General features: G+C 39.2%; 1 protein-coding gene across 1 annotated transcript in view; it reads right to left on the bottom strand.

Moving 5' to 3' along the window:
* Positions 1–362: 362 nt before the first annotated feature.
* The window catches only part of FAM186A (family with sequence similarity 186 member A), a 76959-nt gene continuing 61398 nt past the window's right edge, over positions 363–15923 (bottom strand). The window contains 3 exon segments of the mRNA XM_065888174.1: positions 363–384; positions 12948–13130; positions 13778–13913. Of these exon segments, the coding sequence (XP_065744246.1) occupies positions 363–384; positions 12948–13130; positions 13778–13913 (341 nt within the window).

The following is a 15923-nucleotide window of genomic DNA, read 5'->3' as shown; positions in this document are numbered from 1 at the left end:
TCCAGGGGTTTCTGCTGGTTTCATTTTCTTTCTTTTTTTTTCTTTTTGCCCATTCATTTCTTATTTCTGAGGCATCTTTGGGCTTGAGTTGGGTGGGGGAGGTAGACTGTGCCACTTCGCCATCATATTAGGGATCATTTTGTGATAGCCTACCTCAGTGTTTGTTGAAGCTTTGTGTTTCAAGTAATTTAGAGTGGTTATGGTAGTAGTCTGGAAATGAAGATGTTTAACCTGAAGAACTACAGGCAAAATATAAAAATATAGGTTGGACAAAGCAATGTATATACATGAAAGAAAGCAAAATAGGCATTTTACTGAAACATTGAAATTTACTTTCCACATGCTTGTGTTTAATTTTACAGTCACTTGGGAATCTTCTTAAACCTGGAAACAAGACGAGAAAATTAATCTTATTACAAATTACTCTTGAACACATTTATGGGAAAACAGATGATTCACAGGGAAATTAAGAGTGCCACCAGAACTCACAAAGTCAAACTAGTAAAATCAGTCTGTAATCCATATTTATAAAAGTCACCTTCACAAGGCAGAATGTCTCCCAGGACCAAAATCAGGAAGAGCAGGGCCTGGCAATAGTTTATACTTATTAGACAGTATTCTTACACCTAAAGTTAGAACACAGCCTAAATATTGACAATGGTTGTTATTTCTGGGCATGGACTTGCCTGTATTTTCCAAATTTTTTTATGATGAACATTCATTACTTTTGTAATTGGAAAAAATTATTCGAATGGAATTTTCAAAGTGAAATCATCATATAAATATGCAAACTTGTGCAAGGATATTTGCTGCAGCATCATTTGCAATGTTGAAAAAGATCCAGATTTCTATCAGTAGGAGAACCGTTCAATAAATTATGATAGACCTTTATAAGAAATATCATGCAAACAATAAAGATGATGACATAAGTCTATATTAACATAGAAAAATTTCAAAGATTTACTGTTAAGTGAAACAAAGTAGGTTAAAAGACATGTCTGAAATGAGCCCATTTTCGCAACCAAACAGTAAGTGCACAGAAATTTTTTGAAAAGTATATGCAAAAAGTTTCTTCTCAATCTTAACAGCAAGTAAAAAGTTGAGCAAAAAAAAAAAAAAAAAAAAAAGTTGAGCAAAGTGAAAAATCAACGACTCTTCTTTGATTCTTTGGAGAAGTGAGGTCACAGGGCAAACCATTGCCCCCGAAACTGGAGAGACAGACAGATGATATAGAGAATTACGACTTAACTAGAACAGAAACTCATGAGCAGAAACTTCTGCAGGAACCAGTGCCTGGTAAAAAAACCTAAACTGTAATTGATGAATTGCTGGAGGCTCAGTATAAACAAGTCTGAGAGTTAAAAACTCCAGGGGACCTAGTCAAAGGGACCTTCAGAAACTCTACTAGGTCCTGACAGTGAAGATTGGAGAAAAATCCCCTCATGTTTACCCCAGAGGAAGGGGGAAAGTAACCATTCTGAAATACAGCAGAGCATTCTGTTCTTCTTAACAAATCTGCCCTCAGGAGAAACTATTTTACCAGAGTCTAACATGCTGGGGTTTTATCAGGGCCTAACCTACTTGGAGGAAGGGAAATACTCAACTCCAGTCAGCTCTAGCCATCCTGTCCCATCTAAGGTGGAGTGGGAGTCATAGGTACTGAGAAACACTGGTAAAGTTCATAGTCCAGAGGCATAGGCTCTCCAAAAGACTGAGACCTAATCGTAGAACTATAAAATGTTTCCCCTTCTCCCATACTTCACCACACCACTAAAGGCCTATTTGCCAGAGTTTCTTTCACCTAGTATATCATGTCTGGATTTTAATTAAAAAATTACAAGGCACACTAAAAGGCAAAAAATACAGTTTGAAGAGGCTGAACATGCATCAGAACCAGAGTCAGATATGGTAGTGATGTTGTAATTATGATAATTATAATCATAATTAACCGTGATTAATATGCTAAGGACTTTGATGAAAAAGTAGATAACATGCAGGAACATTGGATAATGTGAATTTTCTTCAAAGAAGAACTCTCAAGAGAAATTTTTAAATATTTTGAACTAAATGAAAATGAAAATGCACACTTATCAAAATTTGTGGGTTGCAGCAAAAGCGGTGTGCTTAGAGGGAAATTTATAGCATTGAATGCACATGTTAGGAAAGAAAAAAATCTTAAATCAATAATCTAAGCTTCCACCTTGGGAAACTAAAAAAAGAGGAGCAAACTAAATCCAAAGTAAGCAGAAGAAAAGAAGTAATAAAAATTAGAGCAGAAATCAATAGAGAAAATCAACAGATTTAAGTGGGCATCTTGCTCATCCCTCAACCATGTGTTTATGTTGTTTAGAGTTACATATATAGTTAAGTATAAAGCCAAATGTGTAGAAATATTAAGAGCAAATTCAGTATAGTGGTTTCTATGGAGCAAGAAGGAGAAAAATGTCATTGGTTCGGGGTACACAGAGGAATTCACTCTTATGTGTGTTTGTATTATGTATTTTTAATTTTTGCTTTTTGGGTTTTTCCTTTCTTTTTTAAAAACAATTATTTAAGTTATTTATTTTTGGCTGCGTTGGGTCTGTGTTGCTGCACACAGGGTTTCTCTAGGTGTGGCGTGCGGGGGCTACCCTGCATTGCGGTGCGTGGGCTTCTTGCTGCAGTGGCTTCTCTTGTTGCGGAGCACAGGCTCTAGGTGCACGGGCTTCAGTATTGTGGCGCGCAGACTTACTTGCTCCAGGGCATGTGGGATCCTCTTGGACCAGGGCTCGAACCTGTGTCCCCTGCATTGGCAGGCAGATTCCTAACCACTGCACCACCAGGCAAGTCCTTTCCTTTCTTTTTCTTTCTTTCTTTTTTTTTTTTGCGGTACGTGGGCCTCTCACGGTTGTGGCCTCTCCTGCTGCGGAGCACAGGTTCCGGACGCACAGGCTCAGCGGCCATGGCTCACGGGCCTAGCTGCTCGGCGGCATGCGGGATCCTCCCAAGACCGGGGCACAAACCCGTGTCCCCTGCATCGGCAGGCGGACTCTCAACCACTGCGCCACCAGGGAAGCCCCTCCTTTCTTTTTTAAAGAGCATGTTTTTTTTCTTTTAAATTTTATTTATTTATTTAGGCCACGTCTCACGGCATGTGGGATCTTAGTTCCCCAATCAGGGATCGAACCTGCACCCCCAGCAGTGGAAGTTCAGAACCTTAACCATTGGACCACCGGGAAAGTCCCCGCATGTTTTATTTCTTAAGCTTAGTGTTGCATTTGCAGATTTTTGAATATTACTGTGCTTTTTGCTGTCTGAAATATTGATAATAAATATCTTTAAAATATTCTGTAGCCCTCTAGATAAAGTCCAGGGAACCTAATATGGATTACAAACACCTTCATGGTTTCTCTGACCCTACTTACCTCTCTAATCTTGCCACTTCCAGTTTGTACACAGTGGTCCGACCAGGCTGACCAATTTTCCCCAAAAGACCTGCAAGCCTTTGCCATTCCCTCTCTCCAGCACAGCCAGCCCTCCTCCCCTTTTCATCCATCTTCCTCTTGCTATTAAATCTTTGCTTAATTGTCCATAACTTTAGGAAAACTTCTCTGGCACTTTATCTTTGTGTGGATTGAGTACTTCTTTGTAATTCCAAAACATTTAGTACTTTCACCATCTCTTACCACTTATTCACACCATATTGGAATTGTTGATTTACTTCTCTGTAGCTTCCATTTGAATATAAAAGTATAGAAACTGTCTCATTTATCTTAACATCCCTGGCCTCTGCCTAGTACCTGGCAGTAATAGGCCCTCAGTAAATATTCTTCTAGGAGTCAGTTAGTTAGTTAATGATGGGCTGGTTTACTTAACATTCTTTTTTTTTTAATTTTATTTATTTTATTTTTGGCTGCGTTGCGTCTTTTGTTGCTGCATGTGGACTTTTCTGTAGCTGTGGCGAGCGGGGGCTATTCTTTGCTGCAGTGCGCAGGACTCCCATTGCGGTGGCTTCTGTTGTTGCAGAGCACGGGCTCTATGCCTGCAGGCTTCAGTAGTTGTGGCATGTGTGCTCAGTAGTTATGGTTCATGGGCTCTAGAGCACAGGCTCAGTAGTTGTGGTGCACGGGCTTAGCTGCTCTGTGGCATGTGGGATCCTCCCGGACCAGGACTCGAACCCGTGTCCCCTGAACTGACAGGCAGATTCTTAACCACAGAACCACCAGGAAAGCCCTACTTAACATTCTTGAGGCATGCTATAATTTAATTTTTAATGTGAACCCTGTTTAATAATCAGTATTTAGTTGGAATCATAAATCTTAACCATCCCATAGTGTGGTTAGAAATAATTACCTGGAAAACAGAAACAAAAATAAAAACAAACAAAACCCAAAACAGAAATCATTACCTGGAATAAAGTTCTCTTCAGTCATTCGTATATCAAAGTTTGGGTTAAACTAGGTCTTGCTTTTGTTTTTTAGGATTAGCTCATAGTAGGTGTTCATCAGATTTTTATTTTTATAAATTCAGATTTGATGACTATAATAGGTATTACTCTAATGGATGGTAAGTATGATACCACTTGCATTTAATGAACCTAATAAAAATGCCATTGTTACTTATATTTTCTTCTTAGTCTGCTCTTTTGCTTCATTTTCCTTAGAGTCCATGTGCTGCTAACTAAAGATTGTGATTTACGAACAGCTCCTAACCCCGTATGTAAAAAAAATACTTAAAAAAAATTATTTATTTGGCTGTTTCGGGTCTTCGTTGCAGCACACGGGCTCTTCATTGCAGCTTGCAGGCTTCTCTCTAGTTGTGGCGTGCGGGCCTTTTTCTCTCTGTAGTGAGCTCTGTAGTCTGTGGCTCGTGCACGGGCTTTCTGGTTGAGGCACTCGAGCTCAGTAGTTATGGCGCACGGGCTTAGTTGCCCTGCAGCATGTGGGATCTTAGTTCCCTGACCAGGGATCAAACCCTCATCCCCTGCATTGGAAGGTAGATTCTTTACCACTGGACCACCAGGAAGATATAATATTGTTTTATATCTTAATAAAATAATACAACTTTCCTTTCAAACAAAAGTTATATGCCAAAATGTTAGCAGCAGTATTATCCCTGAATGGTAGGGGTCCAAAGTAATTTTTAAATTTTCTTTGTTATACTTTCTTATACTTTATATATTTTTGAAATATTTTTGTAAAAATATATCAAATTATACTTGGAAAAAAGCAATTCCCTGTTTAAAAAGAAAAACTTTAGGAAAAAGACTTTAAGTGGAATGGCAGATGGTCAGCATGGAAACAAGAAGCATGGGGTCACAGAAGAGTCTCTGGAAAAGCAGCATGCTGCGTAGCCAGCATAACTGTCCAGGTTGTTGGTCAGGTACGTTCTTATGGTGGAGATGAATCCACATCATAATCTTATGTCACAACCATTGATATCACGTAAACAGCTGCTTCTGCCCTGATTCTGTATTTGCCAGACAACTTTCTAATTTCTGATTTATGTCCTAAGTAGTTTTTCCCCCTTTAGGGAAAATGCTCTAATAAGCCAAGGCAAACATCTGAACCATTTCCTTATTTTCAAGTGTGCAAGCCCCCTGCTAGGACCAGCCCTTAGAAAAAATAAAGAATTATGACATAGCACACTAGGGACTTCCCTGGTGGCACAGTGGTTAAGACTCCACACTCCCAATGCAGGGGGCCCGGCTTCAATACCTGGTCAGGGAACTAGATCCCACATGCATGCCACAACTAAGAGTTCTCATGCCACAACAAAGGAGTTGGCAAGCTGCAACTAAGGAGCCCGCCTGCCACAACTAAGACTTGGTGCAGCCAAATAAATAAATAAATAAATTTTTTTAAAAAAAAGAATGAATGACATATCACACTATATGCCAGCTTTCTCTACCCATCTTTTAAACAAAGATTTGAATAGTGAAAGACAGAAAGGCACGTGTACGTGTTTGCTTATGTGTGACACACAGAAAGTGGCAGGGCCATAAGGTGAATGACAGAAACAGAAAATCCAGTCATTCTGAGTGACACTAACCTTTGTCTACTGTATGGTAAGTAAGAATTTTCACATCAGATGGTCTTTATCTCAGTGAGAGAGAAATATTTAAACCATTTAGCTTAAGGTAAATTTCAGGTATCTTTAGTGTGGCATGTAGAACTTGTTTGAAATTCTGGTTCTGCTTCAGCTTCCTAGTCTTTAAAATGCTTGCTCTCTTTACCTCATCAGGATGGCTGTGAGGTTTAAATTTGATATTAGATTCACTGTTTGTGAAAAGCACCACACAACTGTGAAGTGTTATTGTTATTACTATTACTTAACAGGTAATAGTACTTCCCTCAATAAAAATTGCACCAGATAGCCTGCAGTTTCCAAAGCTTCCTCTGCCCTAAGAGAGTCCTGTTGAAACTGTTCTTTTGGGAATTCCCAGTGGTTAGGACTCAGCACTTTCACTGCTGGGGCCCAGGTTCAATCCCTGGTCAGGGAACTAAAATCCCACAAGCTGTACATGCAGCCAATAAATAAATAAATATTTTTGAAAATATTTTTTAAAAATGAAAACTGTTCTTTTGAGAGTTGCTGTCTTTTGTAATTCCTCAGTATTTTATCACCCTCTACTTTGATTATTACCCCTTTGGGGAAAGAAACATAGATTTATTCATTCATTCAACATTGAACTTTTTTGGATATCTCTAATGGGTCAAAATGTCAGATCTCCTGGGATACAAAGAGACAGATGCATAAACAGATCATTATAATACATGTGGTAAATACAATGATAGAGTAATAATCTTAGGATATTATAGGAGTTTGGGGAAATGGCACATAAGGGCAATAGGGAAGATTAGGAAAACTTTCCTCAGGGGGAAAAAGTATAAACTGATTAAGTCAGTAACATTTTGTGCTGCAAGCAACAGAATCCCTACCCTCTTGCACTGTTTGTGGGAATGTAAACTGATACAGCCACTATGCAGAACACTATGGAGGTTCCTTAAAAAACTAAAATCAAAACTACCATGCAACCCAGCAGTCCCATTACTGGGCATATACCCTGAGAAAATCATAATTCAAAAAGAGTCATGTACCACAATGTTCACTGCAGCTCTGTTTGCAATAGTCAGGACATGGAAGCAATCTAAATGTCCACCAACAGATGAATGGATAAAGAAGATGTGGCACATATATACAGTGGAATATTACTCAGCCATAAAAAGAAAGGAAATTTAGTTATTTGTAGTGAGGTGGATGGACCTAGAGTCTGTCATACAGAGTGAAGTAAGTCAGAAAGAGAAAAACAAATACCATATGCTAACACATATATATGGAATCTCAAAAAAAAAAAAAAAGGTTCTGAAGAACCTAGGGGCAGGACAGGAATAGAGACGCAGATGTAGAGAATGGACTTGAGGGCATGGGAATCGGGAAGGGTAAGCTGGGACGAAGTAAGAGAGCGGCATGGACATATATACACTACCAAATGTAAAATAGCTAGTGGGAAGTAGCCGCATAGCACAGGGAGATCAGCTCGTGCTTTGTGACCACCTAGAGGGGTGGGATAGGGAGGGTGGGAGGGAGGGAGACGCAAGAGGGAGGAGATATGGGAACATATGTATATGTATAGCTGATTCACTTTGTTATACAGCAGAAACTAACACACCGTTGTAAAGCAATTATACTCCAATAAAGATGTTTAAAAAAAAGTAACAGAATCCCTAAGGATGGTTGAAACTAAAAAAGTCATTTATTGCTCACTTAACAAAAAGGCCAGAGGCAGGTGTACTCAGGGTTGTTCCAGCAACTTAATGTTATCAAAGATAGGGTTTCATTTATCCTCCTCCTCTGTAATTCTTGGTGTATTGTCTTTTTGTCCTGTGGTTATCACCTCAGGGTTGCCAAAGATGACAATAGCTCCAAGCATCACATGACACATCAAGGCAGGAAGAGAAATTTTAGTTCTAGTCATCTCTGTTGGAAACAGGAAGAAAGGGTACTGGAGAGTAGGGAGGTTTTTGTTTTTCTATATTTTTAATTTAAAAAAATCATTTATTTATTTGACTGCCTTGGGTCTTAGTTGCGGCACATAGGATCTTCGTTGTGGTGCACGGCCCTCTCTCTAGTTGTGGCACGCGGGCTCCAGAGCATGTGGGCTTAGTTGCCCCAAGGCATGTGGGATCTTAGTTCCCCGACCAGGGATGGAACCCACGTCCCCTGCATTGGAAGGCGGAATCTTAACCACTGGACCACCAGGGAAGTTCCTATATTTTAATTTAAAAAAAATTTTTTTATGAGATAAAGTAAAAGAAGAAATATGTTATCGGCCCTGGATTTTTGCACGTAGTGTTCCTTCTGCCTGGCATCCATGGTCTCTTGAACCCTTTCCACATATTATATCTCAGTGCCTCATTATAGTACCTGGCACATAGGAAGTAGTAAATATTTTTGAAAGGAAAGCAGGCAGAGCAAAAATAGAGGCAGTTGAACACAACAGGCAGTTAATCTCCTTAAAACATATTGTCTAGGGGCTTCCCTGGTGGCACAGTGGTGAAGAATCTGTCTGCCAATGCAGGGGTCACGGGTTTGAGCCCTGGTCCAGGAAGATCCCACATACCATGGAGCAACTAAGCCCATGGGCCACAACTACTGAGTCTGCGCTCTAGAGCCCGTGAGCCACAACTAGTGTGCCCGTGTGCCACAACTACTGAAGCCTGCGTACCTAGAGCCCATGCTCCTAAGCCAGAGAAGCCACCACAATGAGAAGCCTGCACACCCCGTCAAAGAGTAACCCCCGCTCACCACAACTGGAGAAAGCAGGTGTGCAGCAACGAAGACCCAACGAAGCCAAAAATAAATACATTTTAAAAAACATATTGTCTAAAATCAGGGGAGGTAAGTAATAAGGCAATTACAATACAGAATGGTAAGTGCTAAGATAGTATTAATTATAAGACGCTATGGGAGAACACAGGAGTCAGAGAAGACAGCTCGGAAAGAGTGATTGGGAACTTCCCTTTGATCCAGTGGTTAAGACTCTGTGCTTCTAATGCAGGAGGTGGGTGTTCCATCCCTGGTCAGGGAACTAGGATCCCACATGCCCTGCGGCATGGCCAAAAAAAAAAAGTTGAGAAAAAAAAAGAAAGAGTGATTATTTAAACTGAGATCCAAAAGATGGTAGAAATAACCAAACCCAGAGGGAAAAAAGTCTCTTGGTTTGGACTATAATTGCCACAAAGTAAAAAAATATATAATCCTCTTTGAGGGAGAAAGACCTTGAAGAGATTCTAAGGAGGAAAAAAAGAGGGGGAGGATGGCAAATAGTAACGGATCATGTAGTGCCCATTATTTCTAATTAAAGATGTCTTAAAAGTAGGTTTAGTGAAAAATAGAAAAGAATCCAAGTCTTCAATTCTTCTATTTCCTATAATGTCTTATTAAAGTTTTTCACTGTTTTCAGCATATCCTACTCTGAAAGTTTTCAAACATCTAACTCTATAACTCAGAAACTCCTAATACATATTTTGTATCTAATATCATGTAAAAATGGAAGTTTTGGCAAAGCCCAATAGAAGGGTTGCCAGATTAAATACAGGGTGCCTAGTCAAATTTGAACTTCAGATAAATAATAAATAATTTTTTACAATTACATGGGCCATACTTATACTAAATCACTTGCTGTTTATCTGAAATTAAAATTTAACTGGGTGTCCTACCTTTTTATTTGCTAAATCTGGCAACCCTAACAATGGATACCAAATTCCAAAGAGAAGTGCTAGACTAGGATTTACAAAGAAATTAACTCTTTAATCTTTTAGCTCACTCTGAGGGTATGAGATAGTCAAGGAGAAGAGGATTTTGAGAGTGCTTCTACCCTTCCTCCACTCCAAGAACTTAACACGAGTCTCCAGTTTGGAGGCCCAGTAGACAAGGGTCTGATTCCATACCTGAAAAAAAACCATACCTGACTGATTGGCTGGCTGCTCTAATGGCAGAAACAAAGAAATAGCTGCTGCTGCGTTGGGATAGGCCTTCAGCCTCAGAGTTTATCTGGACAAAGAAGGCTCAAGTGTTTCCTATAGACTAGATGAGGACCACACATACATATATACCCAGGAGAGACGACATAGGGCTGTCATGTATTCTGTCCAGGAGAACTGCCTAAATATGCAAACACATCTCAGCAGAGAGAAGCTGGGGGTATCACACATGCAAACAACCAGTTGGAATAGAAATGTATCTGCCATGATGAAGAAATCTGCAGGGAATTCCCTGGCTGCCCAGTGGCTAGGACTCTGCACTCTCACTGCCAAGGGGGGCCGGGTTCCATCCCTGGTCGGGGAACTGAGATCCCACAAGCCGTGGGGTGTGGCCAAAAAGAAAAAAACATGCAGAAGACATCTGCAGATGAGTGATCTCCAGTGATGATGATCACCAAGGAACTCACCAAGTACTCCCATGAAAGAGTCATCTTCAAAAATCTGTCACATCCAGGAAGCAATGATGTGAGAAAATGCAACAGTGGTAATCAGTAAGAACTTTCTCTTTCCCTTTCCCTCTCCTCCCTTCTCAGAACTATAATCCATAAGAGGTCCAATACTAGCAAGTTGGAAAAGTTGGAACAAAAGCAGTAGGGCCACAAGAGAGAAAATAAGCTGTTCATGTCCTCCTTCCCTGACTGTTAAGTTGCAGTAGTCTAAACTGGAAGAGAGGAGAACTTTAAAAGAAAATTAAAGCTCTATTATACATGGTTCTGGACATTTTAATTACCGACTAGATAAACTTACATTATTAAAAAGTTACCAGAAATGGGGACTTCCCTGGTGGTCCAGTGGTAAAGAATCCATCTTCCAATGCAGGGGACACGAGTTCGATCCCTGGTCGGGGAATTAAGATCCCACATGCTGCGGGGCAACTGAGCATGCACACCACAATTACTGAGCCTGAGTGCCTCAACTAGAGAGGTGTGCCCACAAACTACAGAGCCCACGCTCTCTGGAGCCCACACGCCCCAGCAAAAGATCCCGCATGCCACAACGAAGATCCCACCTGCCGTAACTAAGAATAAATGTTCGCGACGCAGCCAAGAATAAAATAAATAAATAAAATAAATATTTTTTAAAATACCATTAAAAAAAAAAAGTTACCAGAAATGTCATGGAACCATCTAGGTTTTCATCTAGAAGTAGGGTAAGAACTACCTTCACTGAATAAATGTAAAGGGATGTAAAATCACTTTGGAAAATAGCTTAGCCATTTCTTATAAAGTAAATATACACTTATCATACAACCCAGCAATCCCACACCTGGGTATTTTTCTAGGAGAAGTCAAAACTTACATTCACCCCAAAACCTGTATATGAATTTTTATAGCAGTTTTATTCATAATTGCCAAAAACTGGAAACAACTCAGATGTCTTTGACCTGGTGAATGGATAAAGTAATATGGTATAGCCATACAGTGGAATAATACTAGTCAGGAAGTAAAAGGAAATGAATTACTGATACATGTAACAGCATGGATGAATCACATGAATTATGCCAAGTGGAAAAAGCCAGATTCAAAAGATTACATACTGTATACTTCCATTTATATGACATTCTGGAAAAGAGAAAACTATAGGGACTGCAAGCAGATTAATGCTTGCCATAACTATGCACTTGTCAAGACTCAGAACTGTACCCTAACTAGGTTAAATGTATATACATTATACCTTAAAAAAAAAAATCTATGGAAAGCTCCTTGATTCTGAGTACTTCCAAACAGTAAATTGGAAGTAGGAGTCTCACTAACTTTGTAGGATTTAGCATGAGTAAGAAGTGAATAGTTAGGTCAGTAGTATATCTAATAGTTGAAGCTAGCTGTGGAATGGAGATAAAGGAAATATTATTCAAAGAAAAATTTATACATCTTGTCCCAAGCACTATAGGCATTAAATTAGCAATGTTATCTCTCCAAATAACCTAAGTTAATTAATTTAATTACTCAAAAAATGTAAGGGAAAATGGGAGACAAAAAGAAAGCTACTTTCTGATTATAACCTATAACTTAGGAGTCATACTTATTCAACTTAATGGTTACATTTGATTTGGTTACTTTTTTTTTATGAACACTTGTGCTCATGGTATATGATTTTGCATTGTATACATTATATAATATTTTTGCTATTACTTTACTTTATTATAGAATTTTAAGTGTCTTATTTCATGGTGTCTGCTACCTAAACAAACTGATGAGTTAACACTATTTCTTCTTACCCCAGGACTTGGATTTCACCAGAATAAATCACACTGCTCCCACAAACTCTTTCAGGTTACAAAAGTTCCATTTCTAAATTCTTAGCTTAGAACATTAAATAATTCTCTTACTTGAGAGAGGTAATGGAGACTCCAAAACTCTTCACTTCCACTAGAATGGTTTCCAATAGTTTCAGTGAGAATCTGGTTTAACAGAATTTGGAAATGTGGAACCACATGACCACCTTACCTGTTCTCTCCGAGTCTCTTCAGTGCATCCTGGGTTACAAGCACCGAATTTACTTCAAATTTGGCCTAGATATGACAACTGCATTTAAGGTCATGTTACTGAATCACGAAGTGGGCGAAAGCATTCTACTACGGTCTTTCTGGTTCTTCCAGTAATAAATCCCTAAGGGTGGAATTCAAAGTGGACCTATCTAGTGTTAGATTAGGTTTCATGGTATTATAACTGCTTTTTGTCTGTTTGTTTGTTTGTTTATATTATTCCAGTAATGACATCTATAGGCCTATGAAGAGAAACACTAAAAGACTAACGTTGAATTTACCTGTACTATTTTATGGCTGGTGTGAGTCTGACCTCACACCAAAAAACTACTTTTTGCAACTCCCTGGTGCTGTAAGAGAAAGTCAGTTTAGGGAAACAAAAGGTATGTGACCAAAGGCCCAATTACCAGAGTGCTCCCTCCCAGTCCTTAACTTACTTTGGTTGAATGCATGTAAGAGATCTTCGGAACGTAGAGTGAACATCTAACTGGAGCAGCATAGGAATATCTGGGTACCCACCCAGCTGGGCCCAGAGTGAATACATTGATGTCTTCTCTGTTATTGGGTAACTTGAAGTGGATAGATCTGCATTCCAGATGGCTTCCATTTGGTCTTCTTGTCTAGAGAATCAGAGAACAAGCACCATTTGGAAGCATTAAACTCTCCTGAACTCCATAGCCATTCAAAAGATATAATTCCTATTCTCGCCCCTTCTCTTCACCATCACCGTGTCCTATAAAGCCCCCCTGGCACCAAGGAACATTAGCTATGCCCACTTTGACTGAGAGATGGATTAAAACAGCAGAATTTGCAGAAATAACGTTTTTTCCCCCTGAAAGTTGCATTTCCATGACTTCACCTACTAATACGTTTTAAAACGACTTTCTTAGCTTCATGGAGTATACACTCCATATGCAGGCTATGTTTCCTCCACAGCAGTCTTTTCCCCTTCCTTCCCAAAGTTTCTACCTTCTTAAAAAAAAAAAAAAAAAAAGTAATGCTTCTAAGTTTCTTCACTGTGTGTATTAAAATAATTTGTTTCTTTGTAAGGAAGAATCAACTTCATTTTTTTTAAGGAACTCAAAATTAGTTATTAAATATTTAAGTAGAAATAAGCCTTTTGCTAAATTAGCTAAGAAAATTAATATTCTCCACTGAACCATATCAAAACTGTGGAGAAGGGGAAGCTCTTGGGCAGGAAAAAAAAATCATGAGGTCCCAGATATTATCCAAAGAAAGTTTAATGTCAGTCTTTCCTACCACATACCTGAACTTATTGAATATGTCATACTTTTTGTCCTCTTCTTTTAGGATTGGCTGTTGAACAAATTTGGTAGAGGCAGATATTTGCTTCTTTTTGATGATCAAAGGGATAGGTTGATTTAGATTCAATTTATATATCTCTTGAAGCTAAACATAAATAAGAAAAAGGAAATCATGAAAAGAAAGGGCCAAAGTCTTTAGGAAGGTCTTCCTAGCTGGCCTTAGCTAAACTATGACACTTCCTTTTCCTTGGAAAAGGAATTCTCTTTCTCCAGGCCCTTTCTCCCTTCCTCCTGCCACTCCTCGACCTCTACCTGCCTCCAACACACAATTTCAGAGTTGGCAACTGGGATGTATAAAAACCGTGGTCCTGCATTAAGTTCTAGTTTTAGTCCTCTCATTTCCCAGCTTTGTGACTTTGGGTTAGTTGCTAATTTTATCTGCACTTCTTTCTTCTCATTTCTAAAACAAGAATAATAAACACAGGGTTCTTATGAGAGTTGTGTACGACAATATATTCATCAGTTGTGAAACTGTGCAAATATAATGATAGCTAACATTGACTGTCAGGTGCTTTCTATGTATTAATTTATTTGATATTTGCTACCTTATGAGATAGGTGCTATTATTATCCTTGTCTTATTACATAGGGGGATATGAAGCTCAGAAAAGTTAAGTGGCTTGCCCAAGGTCTCTTAGCTAGTATGTGGTGAAGCTGATTTGAACCCAATCTGGTAGCAGAACCAACCTGTTGACCACCACTCTGATTCAGTGTAAGTATTTATTCATTTCTACGCTTTTCTTCCTTTTTGCTTTTTCCCCTCCCTTCTTGATGCCTTGATACCCACCTCATCATCTAGATTCTAGCTTCCCTGACCCCAGACCCTTATTAATCCTCTGAAATGCCCTAGACATTGTAATTCCTGTTAGACAGCTCATGGCACTGCCAATTCATCTTGCTTTACTCCATTTACATTGGTCGTATTTTCCAAACCCAGAACTGTCAAAAATATCCAATTTTTGAGGTCAAAGAGTTTTAATGTTTAAAGTGTACTTCTAGGGACTTCCTTGGTAGTCCAGTGGGTAAAGCCCATTGCTCCCAATGCAGGGGGCCCAGGTTCAATCCCTGGTTGGGGAATGAGATCCCGCATGCATGCTGCAACTAAGACCCGGTGCAGCCAAACTAAATAAATAAAATAAAATAAAATAAAATGTAACTTCTGGGGAGTTCCCTGACGGCCTAGTGGTTAGGATTCCAGACTTTCACTGCTATGGCCTGGATTCAATCCTTGGTCGGGGAACTGAGATCCTGCAAGCCGTGTGGTGTGGCCAAAAAAAAAAGAAAAAAAAAAGTAACTTCTGGAAAATTCACAGTATGTCTATAATGAGAAGTCTCTCTGTACCTTCTAGAGTAGCAAGTAAACTAATGTTGTAACTTATTTACTTTAGTAAAAGAAAATGATGTATAAATATAAATATTCCTAGAACTCCAAGAATGTTCCAGAACTCCATGCTGGAGAAAATAATGGGAGCATATAATCCCAGAACAAAGAACTCTAATCTCGGCTCTATAACTTTTGGAAGGTATCACTTCCAAAAGCATACTGATGGTCATCTCAGAGAGGGCTCTGAGACATAATTGGGTGGATGTCAGAGTTTAGCAGGATCTTCTGTGCCTGGTGCTATGTAAGCAAGTTAAGTAAACCCTTATCTCCATTTTTTGTAAATGCATATTAAAACTTGCTTTCTGATAGTCTTGAGGAATGTAACCACCAAGAATCAGCTGGAGAGCAGTGAGCTCAAGAGGTTTCATATCTAGAGGCTGGTAGATGTGGGTTGACTAGGAAGGAGTTGGGCATTTCTGGAAGTCTCTCCTATTCTAACCTTTTCTCATCTAGAGAGTCCAGCCAGTATTCCTGTTGTCAATTTAGGAGTTTCACTGAAGTCACAGTGTAGTGGATTGAATGATGAACTCCCCAGAAGATATGTTCACTCAGAACATGTGAATGTGGCCTTATTTGGAAAAAAGGTCTTTACAGATGTAGTTAAGGATCTCAAGATGAGGTCATCCTGGTTTAACCAGATGGGTCCTAAATCCAATGACGCATGGCTTTGTAAGAGGAGAACATAAAACACACTAGGAAGAAGGC

This window comes from Phocoena phocoena, chromosome 11 (genome assembly GCF_963924675.1).
Source record: "Phocoena phocoena chromosome 11, mPhoPho1.1, whole genome shotgun sequence".
NCBI classification, from domain to species: domain Eukaryota; kingdom Metazoa; phylum Chordata; class Mammalia; order Artiodactyla; family Phocoenidae; genus Phocoena; species Phocoena phocoena.
Note: the sequence above shows the minus strand (reverse complement) of the source record. Positions and strands in the feature narration are given on the sequence as shown.